This window comes from Ziziphus jujuba, chromosome 6 (assembly GCF_031755915.1).
Source record: "Ziziphus jujuba cultivar Dongzao chromosome 6, ASM3175591v1".
In the NCBI taxonomy this organism is placed as follows: Eukaryota; Viridiplantae; Streptophyta; class Magnoliopsida; order Rosales; family Rhamnaceae; genus Ziziphus; species Ziziphus jujuba.
This window is the reverse complement of record NC_083384.1, coordinates 24,948,412-24,969,468: the sequence shown is the minus strand read 5'-3', so window position 1 is coordinate 24,969,468 and position 21,057 is coordinate 24,948,412. Positions and strand designations below refer to the sequence as shown.

At 31.6% G+C, this 21,057-nt stretch overlaps 2 protein-coding genes across 3 annotated transcripts; one reads left to right on the top strand and one right to left on the bottom strand.

Annotated features, from left to right (window-relative positions):
• The first annotated feature begins 6,292 nt into the window (after positions 1–6,292).
• LOC107434621 (probable aminotransferase ACS10) lies at positions 6,293–9,453 on the top strand. 2 transcript variants are annotated; one of them, XM_016046105.4, is made up of 4 exons: positions 6,294–7,022; positions 7,128–7,277; positions 8,326–8,486; positions 8,575–9,453. In XM_016046105.4, exons 1-4 carry the CDS (start codon positions 6,504–6,506, stop codon positions 9,428–9,430), a joined length of 1,686 nt encoding a protein of 561 aa, XP_015901591.2. In that variant the 5' UTR covers positions 6,294–6,503; the 3' UTR covers positions 9,431–9,453. The 2 variants fall into 2 exon arrangements, with proteins under 2 accessions (XP_048320262.1, XP_015901591.2); XM_048464305.2 differs by lacking the exon at positions 7,128–7,277 and having other exon boundaries at positions 6,293–7,022.
• Positions 9,454–9,898: 445 nt separating this feature from the next.
• LOC107434615 (probable LRR receptor-like serine/threonine-protein kinase At1g12460) lies at positions 9,899–14,613 on the bottom strand. Its single transcript, XM_016046100.4, has 2 exons — positions 12,303–14,613; positions 9,899–12,206 (listed from the first exon to the last, which is right to left on the bottom strand). Exons 1-2 carry the CDS (start codon positions 13,472–13,474, stop codon positions 10,724–10,726), a joined length of 2,655 nt encoding a protein of 884 aa, XP_015901586.1. The 5' UTR covers positions 13,475–14,613; the 3' UTR covers positions 9,899–10,723.
• Positions 14,614–21,057: the final 6,444 nt, after the last annotated feature.

The following is a 21,057-nucleotide window of genomic DNA, read 5'->3' as shown; positions in this document are numbered from 1 at the left end:
TCCCATTAGGATGAAAAGACACAGTTACGCACCTTGTTTCATCTATCACCTGAAAACATATTCCCATAAATCAAATTTATTAAGTTGTTGTACACACACACACACACACACAAAAAACCCAACCGAGCAATGATGGGCTGGATAGTTCCTGGACTCCCACCAAATTGAAAAGACATAGCCACACATCTTATTTTATCCATAACATGGAAGTATATTATCATAAATCAAACTTATTAAGATGTTACGCATACACACACATACACACACAAACATATATAGGGGTTGGAGCAAGTGATAGGAACTGGTGATCCATCATACCTGTTTGCAGGAGTTGCGGATTCGATTCATAGTAGCCCCATTCTATGCCTTGGTGCGGATCCCACGTCCAAAGTACTGTGGGGGAAAGAGGTTAGGATAACCAGACAATGATGGGATTGGTAGTTTGTAGACTCCTACTAGATTAAAAAGACACAGCTATACATCTTATTTCGTCCATCACATGGAAGCATATTCTCATAAATCAAATTTTTTAAGATATTATACACACACAATGGGGGAGAAAGGTTGAGACATCTAGAGGTGATGGGCTAGTTAGTTTGTGGACTCCCACCGGGTTGAAAAGACACGGCTATGCACCTTATTTCATCCATCACATGGGGCATATTCTCATAAATTAAACTTATTAAGTTGTTATACACACACATACACACAACCCTATTGGATGGTAATGAGTTAAGTAGTTCATAGGCTTCCACCGAGATGAAAAAATATGGCTACACACCTTATTTCATCTATCACATGAAAGTATATTTTCATAAATCAAACCTATTAAGATGTTACAAACACACACACACATATATATATTTGGGGTGGAGCAAGTGGTAGAAACTGATGACCCATCACATCTGTTTGTAGGAGATACGGATTCGATTTCCAAAAATCTCATTCTGCACCTTAGTATGGATACCACTTGCAAAGCATTCCTAGTAGCCCCATTTTGGGCCTTGGTGTGGATCCCACATGCAAAGTACTGTGGGGGAGGGCGGTTGGGACAACCGTGTGGTGATGGACTGAGTATTTCATGGATTCCCACCAGGTTGAAAACACTTGACTGAGTACCGTATTTCATCCATCACATTGAAGTATATTCTCATAAATCAAACCTATTAAGATATTGTACACACACACACACACACACACACACACTATGAAGCAGAGAGATTGGGACAACCTGGTGGTGATGGGCTAAGTAGTTTGTGAACGCCTACTGGATCAAAAAGACGTGACTACACATCTTATTTCATCCATCACATGAAAGTATATTCTCATAAATCAAACATATTAAGATATTATATACACACACACGCATACACAATCCAACCGGACTGTGATGGGATGGATAGTTCGTGGACTCCCACCGAGTTGAAACGACACAGCTACACATCTTATTTCATCCATCACATGGAAACATATTCTCGTAAATCAAACCTATTAAGGTGTTACACACACACACAAGCATAAGAGTTGAGCAAGTGGTAGAAATTTGTGACCCATCACACCTGCTTGCAGGAGTTGCGGGTTCAATTCCTAGTAGCCCCATTCTGTGCCTTGTCATAGATCTCACATGCAAAACATTCCCAGTAACTCCATTCTGCTCCTTATTGTGGATCCCATATGCAAAGTAATATGAGGGAGGAGATTGAAACAACCGGTGATGATGGACTGGATAGTTCGTGGACTGCCATCGGGTTGAAAAGACACGACTACTAATGGACCATAGTTCCCATTTATCCTGAGCTGACCATACCTACCAGGCGTTTCATTTTTTTTTTACAAAAAAAATATATATATATATATATATATTTGAAAATAAGTTGTGGTAGTATTATAAGAGGATTAATACTTTTAACGTAAATCCGACATAAATTAATTTATCTTTATGATAATTTTTGCAATTAATTTATCTTCATTATAATTTTTGCTTGTCAAACTTTTAGTTAATATAATTTATTTTTATATCAATAGTAGTATTTAAAAATTCATTTTAAAACCATAAAACATACATTTGAGATTTTGAAAAGAAATCACCAATTTTTTTTCTTAAAAGAAAAAGTACAACAATCTTATATATATATATATATATGTATCAAGTAGTAAACGAATGAATTTTCCCCTTTTACATGGAAAAAAAAAACAAAATAATAAATAATACCAAATCAGTTATTTTCAGATTATTTTTATTTAATCTTTGAATTTTTATTACTAAGAAATGAAAGTAAATTAAAATTATTGAAAAATTGAGATTCTCATATTCGATTTCCTACAGAGTAAATGAATTATCTGCTTCCAAATTCAATAAGAAAATGTAGAATAATTAGGTATTTTGCATAAAAATTACAAAATTAAATTAGGTGTTTATAATTACAGTAGCTATTGTAATAATTCGAATTTTGCTTGTCTAAGAAAGGATTGATAATATGTTTTATAATTTCAATTTGGAATATGACTAAAAATATAGAAAAGTATGTTGTGGTCATAAACGTTTTAACTTAAATTGTATCTGTGTCCTCGTTAAAGAAAGAAAGAAATTAATCAACTAAATACAATAGTGATGGTCTGTATAAAACAAAGAATATTGTTGGGCTTTGCATGTTGTGCTGAAAAGAAATAAAAGGAAAAAGTTATAAGGACAAATATTAATCTGAATACCATTAGTTTTCTATGTTACTCAAGCAAATACAATAAAATACAACATAAAAGATATTTTAAAATATAAAATAAAAATGAAGCAAGAAAAAAGAAGAATTACCAGAAAAATGAAGAAAATTGAGAGCACAAACAAATTCTTTCTTGATAAATTCCAATAGTAACATAAGTATCTGAAAATATAGGAGATGAGATTAAATAAAAAGATTCAAAGACCATAACACATTTATTTTATAACCACAAATATAAAGGATAAATATATAAAAACAGTACTAATTAATTGGAGAGCAAGCAAAATAAGATCAATTAAAAACCATATCTATCCATTTAAAACAAAAAATTTAAAGAGCAAATTTGTAAAATAAACACCAAATCATAAAAATAAAAAGCTATAGAAGTAGTAACACCATATACTTACTAAAAAGCCATAAAAGTTGAAAAAATTCCATAATTGACATCTAACCTTTTATTGACACTTATTGATATTACTATAGATTTAAATAAACTATCCAACGTATCCTAATTAAACCCTGCATAACATTCAATTGCCAAAAATATTTTGGCTCCTCACCTTACTTTCTTGGGTTTCCTAAATATTATTTTCTTATTTTTATTTTGTAATATATTTAAAGAACTAAATATTATTTTTTATTTCTTTTGTAATATATAAAAAAATTAATGAATGTATAATAAAAAAATAAAATTGTACATATTTAAGTTGAACAGACTTTATAGTTATGTTACCAAATATCCAATTTAACGTTTATAACACTTTTTTAATTAATAATCAATTAATTATTAGCATTTTAATAGAGTTTCTTCTTAAAGAAAATATAGACCAAACTTTTAACTATATCAAATGAGTTATTATCCTAAATCTATTATGCATTCAAAACATGCATTAAATAATTAGTTTGTACAAAAAGCTTCACATAAATTAGAGGAGAGTGGAAGAAACCATTTGATTTGACAATCCAAATTCGAATCATGATATCTTTCCATCAAGAATAGTACTAAATTATGATATCTTTTCACCAAAAGTACTAATACAAATATTAACTATTTTACCAACATTTTGGGTTTCAAATAATAAAACAGCAAGTGAGCTTTAGAATTATATATCCAAAAAGTGTAAAGAAATTAGTTCCTTAATATTATTGTTTTATCAAATTTCCCTAGAGTAACTTTCTTCTTACGAATTTTTTTAGTTTGTTTCACATAGTAATTATTCCTAAAATTGAGATCACATGGTTGGTGAATTATTAAATAAAAGGGAATTAACTCGGAGAAACAGAGAACATGTGGGTATAAAGCTGGAAAACAGACATACAAAAGGAAAAAAAAAAAAAAAGCATCATTATCGTAGTCATCCTTGTAATTGTAAACCAGAAACAACAAGTTAGTTGTCCTGTCCCTAATTGGATCGCTCGCCAACTCCCTCCGCTTTGACTGCCCAAAAACCAATATATATATATATATATACACACCAATTCCGTACGCAAAGCAAAAGAAATTAATAAACCGTATATTATAATTTACTTACTAATTAAAACCTTTTTTTTTTTTTTCTCACATTCCCCAATCTTTTTATTTTTCTTCAAAACTGAAAAATGGTCCAATCTAAAAGGTTTGGGAAAGTGACAAGACCTTATCATGTGTATATTTGGGTAGAGAGTGAATAAAAGGAGCAAAGTTTGAATTGTGGTATTAGTTTGATTTTATGTGACTGATGGGTTTTGGGATATTTTATTGTGGCCATGTTTTGATGGACTATTTGGCTGCTTAGCTTGTAGTTGTGGTAGACATGGGAAGGGACAAATCCGGAAGTTTTGTTTTCTAGTGCTAAGACAAGGAATTTTTTAGAACCAATAATTTGATGAGATTCTGACTTTGTGTAGTTTGGGTTGAGAATTGGAGATTCCTCGTGATTTCAAATGAATTGAGAACCTTACAATATAGCCGGATATAAACAATGTCTCATTTCTAATATAATAGCTTCTATTAGCGGTACTGAATGGAATTACTAGAAACACCCCCCCGACAACTTTGATTCTATGAACAAAATTGTGGCATACAATATGTTATATATTAATACCAAAATACAGTATATTATGTGTATATATATATATACATATTTGTTTTATATAGAGGAGTGACCCACATGGTTTACATAACAAAGTGGTTTAGAAAAAAAAAAAAAAAAGAGTGACCCATTTAGATAAAAGTAATTTGGTCTCTTCTCAAGGTTTTATCACTGTTACTAGAGTATATTCTCGTAAACAACTTTGATTATGGGGCCTCCCATAGGAACCAATAAGTTTTTCAATTTTTCAATTATTTTGCAAATGGGGAATATATATGGAAATCCATTCCCCTTCTAAAAGAAGACAATGTCATATGAACTGCATCCCTTAATTCTCAAGTCTCTTTAAACAAATAATAATAATAATAATAAATAAATAACAATAAAAATCTCTAGTCTCAATGCTTTGTTAGGGAAAACACATAGTTCCAAAAATTAATATAAACTATGAAAGAAACTTTATTCATTTTTACTGCTATTGAAGGAAAACCAGAACTAAATAGTGATGGAAATAGAATGCTAACAATTAATAAAGAAAGAAAGAAAGACAAAAGCAAAAAATACAAATATTTATACGTCAAACCAATTTTTTTTTTTTTGAAAAATTAATAAAGTTTATGTTATTTATTATTATTGTTTTTCGTTTACATAAGTTCTAGGTTCTCTAAAATACATTCATATTTAAACTTAACCAAGTTACGTGATTGTATAAGATCAATATTACATATTTTAATATGGATGACCTTTAATATAACATTGTTAACAATTTTGATGATTTGGAAAAAAAAAAAAAAACAAAAATGAACAATATCAATGTGACATTTATTATTATATTTTTTCATGATACATAGCAAAATATTTTGACTGATTTGTATTTTATTTTAATTTTATAAAATTATAAAAGTTTGATGTGATTAAAATTGTATATGTATATGTATATATATATATATATTTTTTTTTTTCACTTACTATTGTTTTTTTTTATTTTTTTGGAAGTTTGCTACTTTCACTTGCTACAAATGCATTTTTTTTACATGGAGTGTCGGTGGAAAAAAAGAAAAGAGAAGAACAATAACATAATGCTGCATTAGCATTGTCCTACATAAATTTTGCAATGTAAAAGATCATTTCTTCACATTGTATTTTAACATACCTTGATTTTAAAACCAGTTAGAATATAATAAAGTTCTATTCCTATACTTTAGATTTCAGAACAAATGTTGAAAAGAGTGGGAAAAATAGAATAAAATAAATAAAGAATATGTGATTATATCATTCTCACTGAAGCTGCCAAAGAAAGCTGGCAATGGCCCCTAAAAAAATTTTAAGAAATAATAATAATAATAATAATAAGGTCTGCAATAGCAACACAGTAATGTCAGTAGGAACCGAAAATTTCACTTCAATGGCAGGGTTATTTCAGTAAAATTATTATCAAAGAACCAAAGCGGAAAAAAATAAAAAAATAAAAAAATAAAAAAATCCCAACGACTACATCCAATCTTCGCCTCAAACAAAGGAACGGCGCAAAAAACAATCCAAAATCAAAATCTTCACTCTCACACTTTTGCCTCCACCCACAAGCACACACAGAGGGAGAAGAGAACCCTCTTCCGTCTTCTTCTAAATCTCCGACCACCCAATACCCAATTGCCCATTAACCCAGACCCGGCTTTCTTGCCCTCAGCTCCGGCCATTTCCTCATGACTCTATAATGACCCAAAAGGGTTTCCGGCGGACCCAGAGCTCTGAACCCCAAGAAGGCACGAAACCCACCACCAGTTCTGGCGGAGGAGGGACCGCCATGAGAGTTATTGTGCCTCTGCAAGGTGTGGTTCAAGGTAGGGGAGGCCTTGTTCTCGGCTCGGTTATACCTTGCGCTCTTTTCTACTTCTTGCAACTCTACCTCAAAAGGAACCGCCGCGACCCCAACCCACCTCCCGGAGGACCTCCTCCGTCGCCGGAAGGTAGCTCGTCTCCCGGTCCTTCTCCGTCGGCGTCTACGGCGCAGTTGACGGAGGTTCCGATTTTGCCCCGTTCCTTGTCTCGGATTCATCTCTCGCCGAGAAGCTCCTGCGCGCCGGCTTACGTGTCGGGTCGGGCAAATTCGATTGTGAAGGGTGACGATGATTCTTCGCCCTACTATGTTGGGTTGAAGAAGGTCTCGGAGGATCCGTACCACGAGTTGGATAATCCGAATGGCGTTATCCAACTTGGTTTGGCCGAAAACAAGGTCCGTTTGCGTTTGTTCTCTCTGCCTATGTTGTTTGATTGGGTTTTGTTTGTTTTAGTTTGTAATAGGAATAATTTGGACCAATTTTTTGGTGGGGTTGTGTAGTTGTCGTTGGACTTGGTTCGGGATTGGCTGGTGGAGAATGTGGGAGAGGCTATGTTGGGTGGAGGAGGAGGAGGAGGAAGTGGTTCGGAGCTGAGTATTAGTGGGATTGCAAGTTACCAGCCTTTTGATGGCTTGTTGGAATTGAAAATGGTATGTTAGTTTTATTAACTTTTTATTCACAATTCATGTTTTTGGCGGCTTTGTTAACAATTAGTGAATCGATGTAGTTTTTGTGTTCCATTTGAGGAAATTGGGTATTCAGTTTTAGTGCTGCATAGTGAAAGATATTTATCTTCGTTTTAAGGGAAACACCATTTCAAGTCTTTTGGTACAACTTCTGTAGAGTGATTGACTAGGCTAACTGGCACCATATTCATTGGGAATAGTAAGTGTCGTGTTTACTCTTCATATTCGCATGATTTTGACATTGTTGGGGTATTGTTTTAAATGCTTTTGTTGTATGAGAAATGGGATTCAATTAGTTGCTTCGGGGTTAGTTGAGTGGATATGAGGTCATAACTCTCCAATTATGGGTTCTTTTCACATCTTTTCTCTGTCTTGGTGATGACCTTTCTATGGTTAACCAAATAAGTGGATTCTCAATGATTCAAAACAATTGGATGGTTTTCAAGCCCATGAATCTCCAGCAGTGTTAAAACGTGGCTTCTCTTTGATCCTTTTGAATCCAAAAAATGGCGATGAAATTTTTGGAATGTCATTTGGATACGATTAAATTTTTATTTTGGCACTTGCCTCAGTAGATAAGAATCAATGATCTATGTGTGGCTTACTGGATGTATAATATAAGAACATATGAACTACTTACTGTATTGTCATTTTAAAATTTAACTTTATTGGTTTTCTTTAGACTTGATTGCTTGCAATATTTCCTACAAATTTTAGGCAACTAGGATTTTCCCATGCAACCCAGCTTACAAAGAGCAGTTGTAATTGCTTAGAAGTTTGGGTTAGCCTTGACGCGTAACTCTCTTGAGAAAATGTAGGTCTCTATGGTCTGATATTTCTCTTTCGTGCATGATGAAGTGATCATGAACATACATATTAAATGTTGCACTTGTTCTTTCAACTGCTGTACATTTATGATCAATCGCAGTAAGCTGCTCTCTCTCTCTCTAAGATTCTTCTTGTACTGCATTTTATATTTTCTTTTTCATCTCTGATTTTTCTAGCTTTGTAGGCTGTAGCAGGTTTCATGTCTCAGGCTATGGGAAATGCAGTTTCCTTCAACCCCTCCCAACTAGTGTTGACAGCTGGAGCATCCCCTGCAATTGAAATTCTGAGCTTCTGCCTAGCCGACAGTGGAAATGCATTTCTTGTTCCAACGCCATATTACCCAGGGTTAGCATTAATATCACCATTTTTGAACTTTTTTATACAGGTAACAAGCTATTCTTTGGGTAAACTTACATTTGAATATGATCTGCAGTTTGGACAGGGATGTAAAATGGAGATCTGGAGTGGAGATAATACCTGTCCCATGCCGTAGTGCTGATAACTTTAGTTTAAGTGTAACTGCTCTTGACCGAGCATTCAGCCATGCAAAGAAACGTGGTTCAAAAATTCGTGGGATTATAATTTCGAATCCTTCAAATCCTGTTGGCAATCTGCTCAATCGGGAAACTCTTTACAGCCTTCTAGACTTTGCCAGAGAGAAGAACATTCATATAGTCTCAAATGAAATACTTGCTGGGTCCACTCATGGAAGTGAAGAGTTTGTAAGTATGGCACAAATAATTGAATTGGAAGATCTTGACAAGAACAGAGTGCATATAGTATATGGTCTATCAAATGACCTCTCTCTGCCAGGGTTTGGGGTGGGTGTAATCTACTCCTTCAATCGCGATGTTCTGGCAGCTGCTAAAAAGTTGACAAGGTTCTCATCCATCTCAGCTCCATCCCAGCAGTTGCTTTTCTCAATGCTTTCAGATACAAAATTTGTTCAAAAATTCATCGAGATAAATGGACAAAGGCTTCGACGAATGTACTCTAAATTTGTTGCAGGGTTGAAGCAATTAGGCATTAAGTCCACAAAAAGCGATGGGGGCTTCTACTGTTGGGCAGACATGAGTGGGTTAATCCCTTCTTACAGTGAGAAAGGGGAGCTAGAGCTCTGGGAAAAATTGTTGAGTGTGGCTAAGATCAATGTAACTCCTGGATCTTCTTGTCATTGTATTGAACATGGATGGTTCCGTTTCTGTTTTACTACCTTGACTGAAAATGATATTCCTATTGTTATCGAACGAATTCGGAAAATATCCGAAAATTGTAAATCTCATAGTTGAAATGTCATTTATTCATTATACAAGATTTTTGGTAAGCAGAATCTTATTTTATTTCTAGACCATGTAGGCTTAAAGAAGACAATTTTAACAAATTTTGGCATTTTTGGATTGCTCGTGCCTTATGTCTAAGCAGTGAAAAACTGGCAAGATTTGCTATTCTATTTCTCTGTGTTTGTCGTTTTCTCTCTATTCTCAACCCTGGTACAATATGCTTTCGATGTTCCATCATTTTCAAACATGAGTTTTAACATTTTTATTTTTTTACTCACAATGTCATAGACAATAGATATTATGATAAGGGAAAAAGAAAAAAAAAAATTATCAAATCAACAAAAAGGCAAGAAATAGAATTGGTAATTTAAGAATTAAGAGTAGAGTTAAAAAAGCTAGAAGATTTTGTTTTCACTGATTTTTAAGGATAGAAATTATTTAATTTGGTAAATGTAATTGTATTTTTGTGAACTGAGGTAATAACAATAATAAATTTCTTTGACTGCCTCCTATTAAAAGAATCTGTAATCCTATTTACTACTTTAAACGTGGCTGAAAGCAATCGATGGCTATCCTGATTAATTCTATGAATATCCCAAGGTTGATTTGACCCATGGCTTTCAGTTTCAAGTCATCTTATATAAAAGTATCATCACCAATTGCCCCACCACAAACACTTTAACACCATAAAAAGAGATTTTGTTCTGATAATTGTGTCTGGGTTTGGTTGCACAAAATCACCAGTGGAAGGCTGAAGATTCTTCACCATTCACTTTGAACCGACAACAAAAGTGTTGAACAGTGAGATTTTACATATTTTTCTCCCACTACCAGGACACAGATTCAACTATTCAAAACCCCAAGAAACCATCTCCCATTGGAAGGACTTTCAAATGGTAACCAGAAAATGTAACATAATTTTTGCAAATTACTGGTTTTGTTTACAATGTTGCTGAGGTTCTCTGACTTGCAGCCCTTCTATTTTCCTCTCTCTCCTCTCACCTGCTTATAAACGAAACCGGGAAAAAAAATTTATTCTACTAAGAATAAGATGCAATAAACAAATGGGTTTTTTTATTACAAGAATTACAAATATTAACAACAATCGAGTATAATAACCCCAATTGAATGCAAAAGAATTTTCTGTGTTCCTATGTAAATTGAAGCTTTTTTACCCTCTCCATGAAGTGGCTTAAAATCTGATCAGGCTAAAAAACTATCAGTGACCGCTGCTCTGATAAGCTGCATTATTACTCCAACTCTGAGGTAAAGAATTTGACTAGTTGATTTTCATTTTGATTACTATGATTCTGATCCATTTCTAATGGACTCAAGAACCTGAACAACCTCAGCCATGCTTGGTCTTCTTGAAGGAACCTCGGACGTGCAAATCAGCCCCAACTTCATGACCTGAATCAGTTCGTTCTCTACGAAACCACGCAAGCTTCTATCAAAGCAATCTGAAGCAGAACCACTCTCCAATAATCCCCTTACATATTCACACAAAATTACAACCTCATTTGCTGCTGGACTCTCAACTGGTTTCCTACCAGTGACTAGCTCTAGAAGAATTACTCCGAAGCTATAGACATCGCATTTATCACTCAATCTCAAACTTTGAGCCAACTCTGGTGCAACATAGCCTACAGCAGTGTGGAATTTGGTTAAACCATAATTGTCCAAGATAGGAAGCAATTTTCCCAACCCATAATCAGACAACTTTCCCTCGAAATTCTCATCTAACAGAATGTTAGTTGATTTAATGTTCAGATGGAGAATTGGAGGTCTGCAGTCATGGTGAAGGTAGGCAAGGGCTCTTGCTGTTCCAAGAGCAATCTTAAACCTCCTAGACCAATACAATTCACTATTGCCACCGCCGGTGCTGGTGCCTGGATAGTGAAGACCATGCAGGTTGTCATACAAATTCCCATTTGTGATAAATTCAGATAATATCAACTGCATTGTTGAGGACCAATAGTATCCTTGAAAAGCTACCAAATTGGGATGGTGAAGATTGCCTAGCCGTCCAATTTCATGCTCAAACTCATCTTGGTTTCTGATTCTTCCCAGAGTCTCGAGTTTTTTCACTGCAATTGAGACTCCACCTTCAAAAGTAGTTCTGTAGACCGTACCAATGGATCCACCACCTATTAGACATTCCTTATCGAGCAAAGCTTTTGTGCCAGACTCCCAGTCTTCATACTTTGATGGTAAACTTTTGCTGAAAAGAACCAATTTCCCAATTATACCATTCAACTCAGTTGAACCGAGAGGTGTGCTCTCAACAAACATTGTCTGATTGTCTTTCTTCTTCCGCCGGGCCATAATGTTTATAATGGAAACCAGACACACCCCTGTAAAGATCACTGCAGCAGCAACAATTGCAACAATGGCAGATACAGTAAGTTGCTTGGTTTTTTTTGACCCGGAATTTGTATTATTGCCACTTGCTGAGCATGACTTGTCCAAAGGAGAACCACAGAGCAATGGGTTGTCAGAAAACGCTAATGCACCATAATTCTGGATATTTGTAGGAATAGTCCCTGAGAGATTATTAAACGAAAGATTCAAATGGGTTAACTTTGTTAAGTTTCCAAGAGAAGAAGGGATTGGCCCAGAAAGTGAATTTTCAGAGAGATCAAGAGTAACTAATTTTGACAAGTTTCCAAGGGTAGGTGGAATGCTTCCATTTAACCGGTTGTGATGCAGGTCCAGTATTTCAAGGTTAGTCATGTTGTAAAGGTTCTTAGAAATCTCTCCCTCCAGAGCATTACCAGAAACATCCCTGCAGCAACAATGCACATTAAAAACTCATCATGGTTAAGACACAAAACAATAATTATTCCAAAACTTAAGAGATAAGATGTGTTATTGGACTCACAGCTCTCGAAGATATCTGCAATTGCTTACATCGCTTGGAATTTCCCCGGCGAGGTTGAGGCTGTGCAAATCCAAAACCTGAAGCAGCTGAATGCTAGCTAACTCCTTAGGAATTGTCCCGGTTATTGAATTATTACCTAATTTGATCACCCAAAGATTCTCTAGATCTCCAAGCCCAGGTGGAATAGTCCCCGTAAGCTTGTTAGACCCAAAATCCAAAAGCTTAATGCGTCTACAATTTGTAATGCTCAGAGGAATTTCCCCTTCCAAATCATTCCACGAAGCATCAAGAATCTCCATTCTCTCACTACAAGTTGTCACATCAGGAAGCTTTCCAGTAAACCCATTATTTGACACATTCAAATGGGTAAGATTTTTCGATCCAAGAAGCTGAAAAGGGGCAGACCCAGTAAACAAATTGCTACTAAGATCCAACACTTCCAAGCTCTGGCATGCGGAAAATTGTTCCTCGACACTACCTGATAATAAATTGCTTCTCATTGAAACATAATCCAACCTCGGAATATCACATATTCGAGCAGGAATGCCACCATTTAGTTCATTGAATGAGAAATCAAACCCTTCAAGGTTGGAGCAATTGGCCAATGATTCAGGAATGGAACCGAAGAGAGTGTTATGAGACAGAGAAACAAACTTGGTTTTCAAACAATGATTAAACAAAGCTGATGGAATTTTCCCAGAAAAGGCATTCCTTGACAAATCCAAAAGCCTAATGTTAGATAAATCGCCAATAAACTCCGGGATCGACCCGGATAAAGCATTGGAGCTCAGATTAATCTTCCACAATGTTTGAATGCCAGCATAATCTTGTGGGATATTTCCCTTGAATTGATTCCCAAACAATGTCAAAATCCTCAAAGATTTTAACCCCGACAAAGCCGGAGACAACACTCCAGCCAAGCTAGTGTTCCATAAAACAATCTTCTCTACAAACCCTTCAGGATTACAGAACACACCACTGTAATCCAAGCAAGGATTCCCACTTGGAACCCACCTGCCCAAGCTATTGTACGGATCGTTTGTGACATTCCCTTTGAATTGAAGCAGAATCTCTTTCTCAGTTAGAGTTAAAACCGTATGGATTCCAAGGAAGCAAGAAAGTAAGCACAGAAGAAGAGCATGACAAAGACGGAGAAAATGGAGCTTTCTCATGCTCGAAAAGAAAAAAAAGGGTTTGTGGTTAAATAGGAATTTTGTTACCCGTTTGGCATTATGGTAGTTGAATCCGATTCTGGGTAGATCCCAATTCCTCCGCTAGTTGGGTCGTAGTGTTGCAAAGATTTTCCTGATTGATTGCTGAGTTTTCCAGGAAAAAAAGTACAACACCGCGATCATGACCGCATAACAACATTTTTCTACCTTCTGGGTACTTAATGGAACTGAGGAAAACACTGAAAATTTAAACACATTTTCGGCAAAGAAAGAATCAGAAATATAAGTACCCGTTGTCAATATCTTCTGGAAGCAAAAGATCCACAGCCTTTTTCAACTTTTTTCCTTTTCTGGGATTGAATCAAAATTGTTAAAAGATTCAAGCTTTGCAAAAGAGAGAGAGAGAGAGAGAGAAAGAGATAGAGAGAGATAGTGAAAGGAATGAATGAAGGTAGTAGACAAAGAGTTATGGGGGAAAAAATAGTAAAAATGGTTAGCTTCGTTTCTCTGCCTTGACTGCAAAGAAAAACAGGTCAGAGGCAATGAGAGCCAAATTTAATAAAATTAAAGAAAAAGGAACCAAAAACAAAAAAACAAAAAAACAAAAAAAAAAAAAAAAAACCCAGATTATAAAAGCCTTCAAATACAAAGCATTTTGCCACCACCACCCAACTGAAGCTGAACCACGTGCATGTTAATTTCACTCTTTCTCTTTACTCCCTCTCTCTCTCTCTCCCCTCTGTATTTCACAGAGTTGCTCTTTCTCTCTCTATATAAAAACAATGATATGAAATTAACAAAGAAACCCCATTGTCTCTCTGGCTATCTCTCTCTTTTCTCTTTCCCTTTCTCTGTCTCTCAGCACCATGTAGGCCCTGTTTCTCTTCCACTGCATTTATTCTTTCCCACCAACCACACCACCACGACAATTAACTATCTTTCTCTATCCCCTAACAGTAAAGAAGGACGAACAAACCACAAGCCAAGTTCTCTCTCTCTCTCTCTCTCTATTACCCAAAAAAAAGGCTCTCTCTCTTTCTCTCTCTAACTCTCTCTTTGTCTCTACTGGTTAGTAACCAACTCTTTTTTTTTCTCTTTCTTTCTCTTTCTTCTGGTTTTTGCATTGAAACTTTCTTCTATCCGTTTCGATTGGGACTTTTTTGAGAAGACATTCGTCGCTTTATTTATTTTATATATATATATATATATATTTATTATAACAAATTATTAATTTTTTTAATATTATTAGTAGGTTCTAATTAAATATTTTTTTTGGTAGAAAATTTTAGTTAAATCTTTTGTAGCAGATGAGACGTCAATTTTATTCTTTTTTCCCCCTCTCTATAAATTATAAAACATACAGACATTACAAAAAGATATTCTTTTTTTTTTTTTTTGGTAAAAGTAAATTACAAAAAGATACTTGACAAAAAGTAAAGCTTACATAGTATTTTCCAGCTGGAAAAACCCCAAAAATTGAAAAGAAATAAAAAGGTGATCCTCTGTATTTCCTCTAACCATACAAGGTCTAGTACTAATATGGGTTCATGCCACGTGGTTCAATGGGTTTTTTGGGAACATTTTTTTTGCATTTTGTTTTTTCTTATTTGGGTTTTTTATCTTTTTTATTTTATTTTATTTTAACGTTACTCTCTTCAATTTCAGAGCTTTTCTCTTTGCATTTGACTAACACTGGCATGAAGAATCTCACTAACCAATCAACCAAACCCCAAATAAATAAATAAAGTAAAAAAATAAAAAAATAAAAAATGAAAAAAATAGGTTGGAGAAAAGTACAACACAGAACTACGTTTATTAATGACCGTTTATTTAATGCAGACTGATGATAGTCTGAACGTGATCTGGACGCTTTGTTTCTAAAAATGCTTAATTTGCTTATTCCTCGTTTGGTTGTTACATAAAATGGTATTAGTGAGGGATTAAGAAATTGCTTTTAATGCATCGAATGTGACAATAACAGTTGGCAACTTCGTGGGTGGTCCCAAACAGGCGTATCACAGCCTTGTAAAATTTTCTTTTTCTTTTTTCTTTTTTTTATTAATTATCATTATTTATATATATATATATATATATTTTTTTTTTTTTCCTATCAACGTCATGCAAAATACTTTAAAGCATACAACTATGCGAAGCACTTTAATATTGACCACAATATTGGTAATTGAAAGTCCAAGCCTAAACGTACTTTAAAGCGCGTCTTATTCACCACCTTTGCTTACTGAAAACAGAGAGGTTTTACACTTTACACCGCAACACTGCTGGATACTTCCCATGCGCGTGGATTAAAAAAATCCATGAAAATTTCACAAGTTTAAAATATAAAATTTTTTCTAAAAATATTAAAAAATATTAAATATTGATAAAAAATTATAAAAAATAATAAAAAATTATTTTTTTTAATTTTTTTTTAAAAATAAAAATTTTGAAAAAATTTTAGACGTTTTAAACCATGAAATCACCTCCGCTTCTAGTCGGTTTTGTCACATGTCAAACACTAACGCCATGGTTAAATTTTAATAGTGGGCCTTAAATGCAGATTTCAGTGGTTATTTGGAAAAAAAAAAAAAAAAAAGAAGAAAAGATTACCATATGGAGATTATCTCATATGATTCTGATTATTGTTTCTATTTTAAATAGCGATTCAAAAAAAAAACATCTTCGCTGGTGAATTTGTATAAATACTTTATCAAATAAATATTGTTATATTTAAGCTTCGTTAGAAATTAAGTTTTTTGAAAAATAAAAAATTTTCTTTAAAAGTTAAAATTTTTTCAAAAATTAATAAAGTATATTTAATTGATTATTATTCATAAATAATTTTCTATACACAATTTTAAAATTGATCATATATTTATATTATTTATATTTAAATTTAAATAATATTAATTTTATACTATGTAAATAGCGATTCATATAAACAAAGAGAATAACTTCAATGATTGAATATCTATACTTATATCATTATAAATATAGAGATTTCGATAATTTTATAATGTTCCCAAAAAAAAAATAACAATTCACATGTATCATCGTTGAAGATACTTTAATACAAACAGGATAAATATACAATCAAATCAAAATTTATTATATAATTAATGTGAAACTGTTTATATCTATTAATTAATTATATATCCTGTCAACTTTTTTCAACTTTTTTCCTTTTTGAAACAAAATAACATTTTAGAAAAAAATTGGCTTTAAAATAGAGAATAATTGACAAACTCTTAGAGCATCTCCAATCCAATATAGCAAAATGGGTCAAATTTGGCACCAATACGGTCCAAAAGTTATGTCAAATAGTAATTTCTCTTTATCCCAGACATCATTTCTAACATCAAATAAAGAATATTATCTTCATATTCCTTTTTATCTACTTTTTATTTTTTTACTAATTCCCACTTTTTTCATATTAATTTTATTCCATATAAAATTAAAAATATTAAGTAAAATGATAATGCTACATATTTTGAAATATTTATTAATTTATTTATCAAATAATATATATTAAAATATTATTATTTGACATATTCATATAATTTAAATATATAAATATTAACTCTTAAATGAATAATTAAATTAAAAAAAATAAATTAATTAAATATTATCACATCATTTACTATATCATTTGGTAAATAAATTTTATAAACATTTTAATAAGCGCAATATTTTTATTTTTTGATATCAAAAAGTAATTGATTTTGTTAAAAATTTGCATTTGGTGTAAAAATTATAAAACTGTTATAAGGTTGGGAGTTGTTTTGTAAATTTTAAAAACTTAAATAAAAAAAAGGATAATAAATTGGTAAGTGAATAGTAATGCACCAAATTTGTTGCAAAACAATTCATTCATGCCAAAACAGTGCAACTTTTGGTAAATGATAATGTATATAAAAGTTATATATGGCCATTAATGTGGATAAAATATTTAGAATTGTTCTCCAATGATAATGTGTATAAAAACTGTATATGGAAATTAATTAAGTGAATAATAATTTATTTATTTATTTTTTAAAAGAATTGAATTTTTAAATAAAATTTAAGAATGTCTAACAGATCTTCCAAATGTAGAATATCACGTTAACACTATTTATTTTTTTTTCATTCCATATTAACTTAACAAAGTATTTAAACAACCTCATTGAAGATTTTTTTTTTTTTTAATGGCTGTCTATTTTTTTGATGTGACAAAAAGAAAATAATAATAATAGATAGAGTCATTGAAAATACTTTAAGAATATCTTCAATCATGAATGTGAATTGCTCCCTATGTGGTATACAAATTAACATTATTTAACTAATTATGGTTATTAACTAATTACTTATATTAACTAATTATAGAATTGTTTGGCAACCTGTAAAAGACAATTTCGCTACAACCGATTGCTATTTTAAAAGTTTCAGGTTCAAATATTGTTTACATTAAAAATGGAAGGAATTTAGTTTATACCTTAAATTATAAGATACTCAATTAATAATTTTATGCATTTTTTAAATAATAAAAGTGATAAACCAAGGTAAATATATTTTATTATAGTTTTAGTTTAGTTTTTTTAGTTAATGTTATTTTTTTGTTTAAATTCTAATTACTCAATATGTTTTTTCTTTTGGTTTTTTTTAATGTAGTTTAACATATCTTTATATGGAGGTGGCAATTTGTGTTATGATACGGCGACACAACTAGAAAAAGACACGGAATAAATGAGTTTGAGTTTATTATAAATGGGTTCGGATCATAATCGAGTCAACTCATTTAACACGATTATTATTCGTGTCATTTTTGGATTGATTCGTATAACTCGAAATTGATCCGTTATGACCCATTTATTAAACATGTCAATTTCAATCCGACATGATTATATACCTATTACAACCCATTTAAATTTAATTTTAAATTATACTTTTATCCATAACATAATATTTAATAACTAAAAAATATATAAATTAAAAACTTTATAAAAATAATTTTCTATTATTAATTTTTTAAAAACAAAAAATAAATCTTTAACAAAACAAAAATAAAAACATAAAAAATAGGTTAGTTTTCTTGTTAATATGTTAATTTTCGGGTTAATAGGTTAGTTTTTAGGTTAATGAGTCAATTTCAGATTAATAGGTCAATACAACCGGTTAAAGTAATCGTGTTAAATGGGTCGTGTCGTGTTGATCTATTTATAAACAGGTCAGGTGAGTGTTTTAGGTACCTGACACGATTAATAAATGGGTCGTGTTCGGATTAGACATTTTTAACATAATTATTAAATGGATTGACACGAATACGACTCATGAACATGAATTGTCAGGTCTATCTTTATAGATGCCTTTGTTTTTTTTGGGAAAAATATCTTTATATATGTGCTTGTTAAATATATCAATTTAATAATCATTCTAAAAATTAAATTTACTCATAAACAATTATTTTCTTTTATGAATCAATAAATTTTTTGTTAAAATATTAAAATAGAATAAAACTAGTTTAGAATCTAATTTTTTTACCCATTTTCTTTATATCATTTTTTTTCTTGATATTTGTATTGTTTCTTTTATACCTTTTCGTCCATTTTATTATAATAAATTATTATTTATTTTGTATTTTGAATTATTGTATATTATAAATAAAAAATACATATATCTATACATTCTTTTCCTTTATATTGTGGCCACCCCAAGTTGACTATCCAGGTTTTGTTATTGGACAGATTCTAGATTCATTGAAGAGGTTTATTGTAGGACTGTCTATTTTATTATATGATTAAAAAAAAAAATTAGTAATAGATAAAGTCATTGAAAATGCTCTAAACATTTACCTTGATAATATCTAAATTATATCAGTTTGATATTCAAAATTGATAATATCATTAAAGAGTAATATTTTAAAGTATGCCTATTCGATGCTTTTAACTCAACTCACACATGTGGTGTTTCAAAAGATAAAAAAAAGATTAACCATATTATACCATACTTTTGTATTTTGTCTCCAAACTACAAAAACACTCACTTTGCCCATAAACTATTATTTTCCCATTATGTTTTGTAAAATTATATAATTTTTCTGTAATAAATTTAGCAAAATTAATCATTTATTATATCCAAAAGTAAAATAAAAATATTAATAAAATACCATCTAAATAATTTTATATAATAAAATATATCAATTAAAATTGATTTAGTTGATAAATTATTTATGTCCGTAATTAGGAAATCATAAATTTAATACATCAAAATAAAAAAATAAAAAAGAGATGGGAAAACTGAAAATTATCATTTTTGAGTACCCTCGTTTGTCACTGGTTGTAATCATCACAGCTGAAATTCAAAACATGATTATTTTTTGGCTTTATTAATATCTTTTTGTTTTTTCAAAAAGTAAAAGTCTATTTGGAAAAGTCTAATCCATGGTGAGATTATTAATCGGCTTTATATCGCTTTTGGTTTTTCTAAAACTAACAATCTGTTTAGATGTGAATTTAGAATAATTTGAAAATTAAATTGTCATATTAAACTACCGACCTCATTAGTGGTAGTCACTGCGACCATTGACAAGTAGCAGTTTTTTTATTTATTTATTTATTTTTGACTGAACAGTTTTTTAAGTTGCAGGTGCACAATCTGAATTTCTGGCAAGGAAAATCGGGTTTGTTTCAATTCAAAGTATATTTCAACCTTGCCAATGGTCCCAAAAAAAAAAAAAAAAAAAAAAGGTCAGTTCCGACAAGAATGTTTCAGTCAATATCAATTGTTTACTTCAAAGGAAAAAAAAAGAAGAAGTCAAAATTGCTCTTAAAAAACAAACAAAAAAGTTCCCATGGTGATGCTAAATTGCCTCTATTTTTCTCATTTTTGTTTCAGGAGAAAGTTGTTATCTTGATCCACCATGAACTCTTTTGAAGATTGCTGTTACCATATTAAGTAGAGATATAAGTAATAAGACTGTCATTATGATGTTGATGTGTTCTACATATTAATTGTTAAATAATAATGTCTAGTACTATTATTAATTTGCACTAGTAATGTGTGTGAAATTTCAAAATGAAGCACTTCATTACATGATTATGTAGAAAATAAACCAAAAAAAAAAAAAAAAAAAAGGAAAAAATGCCATTTGATTAAAAAATGGAAAACAGAGTAACGGGTGTTACAGGGCAATAATGTTCACAAGCATGGAAGTGCTTATATATATATATATATATATATAATTCTTCTACGGTCAGTTGAGCATAATAGTGCGGTTAAAAAAAGTGAAAAAATATCTAGTTATTAGATTTCAATGAGTTTCTCAAACAATTCAGATTACTGTTTGCCACATATTTGAAATTTAATAACCGAACATTTTTTCATATTTTTAGACTGCATCATTATGATTAGGACCATCCTGACCATAGAATATTTCTATATATATACAAGTTATCAATAACAACCATTGCATGATCATCTTTCTTTGAAATTTACTGTTTCAGTCAAATACAGTTGAATTCAGTGTTAGAAAGTAGAAGCCCACTTCCACTATTAATTTAACATTTTTTTTGGTTAATTATTAATTTAACATTTACTAGCACACTTATTAC

What these genes read in the sequence shown, in the direction of transcription:
- LOC107434615 (XM_016046100.4), bottom strand. Translation starts at nt 13,474, where the DNA reads ATGAGAAAGCTCCATTTTCTCCGTCTTTGTCATGCTCTTCTTCTGTGC. An exon ending in TGCAGATATCTTCGAGAGCT is followed by an intron (nt 12,207 to 12,302) that starts GTGAGTCCAATA and finishes TTGTTGCTGCAG; the next exon opens with GGATGTTTCTGGTAATGCTC.
- LOC107434621 (XM_016046105.4), top strand. Translation starts at nt 6,504, where the DNA reads ATGACCCAAAAGGGTTTCCGGCGGACCCAGAGCTCTGAACCCCAAGAA. An exon ending in TTGGTTTGGCCGAAAACAAG is followed by an intron (nt 7,023 to 7,127) that starts GTCCGTTTGCGT and finishes GGGGTTGTGTAG; the next exon opens with TTGTCGTTGGACTTGGTTCG. An exon ending in CCAACGCCATATTACCCAGG is followed by an intron (nt 8,487 to 8,574) that starts GTTAGCATTAAT and finishes TATGATCTGCAG; the next exon opens with TTTGGACAGGGATGTAAAAT.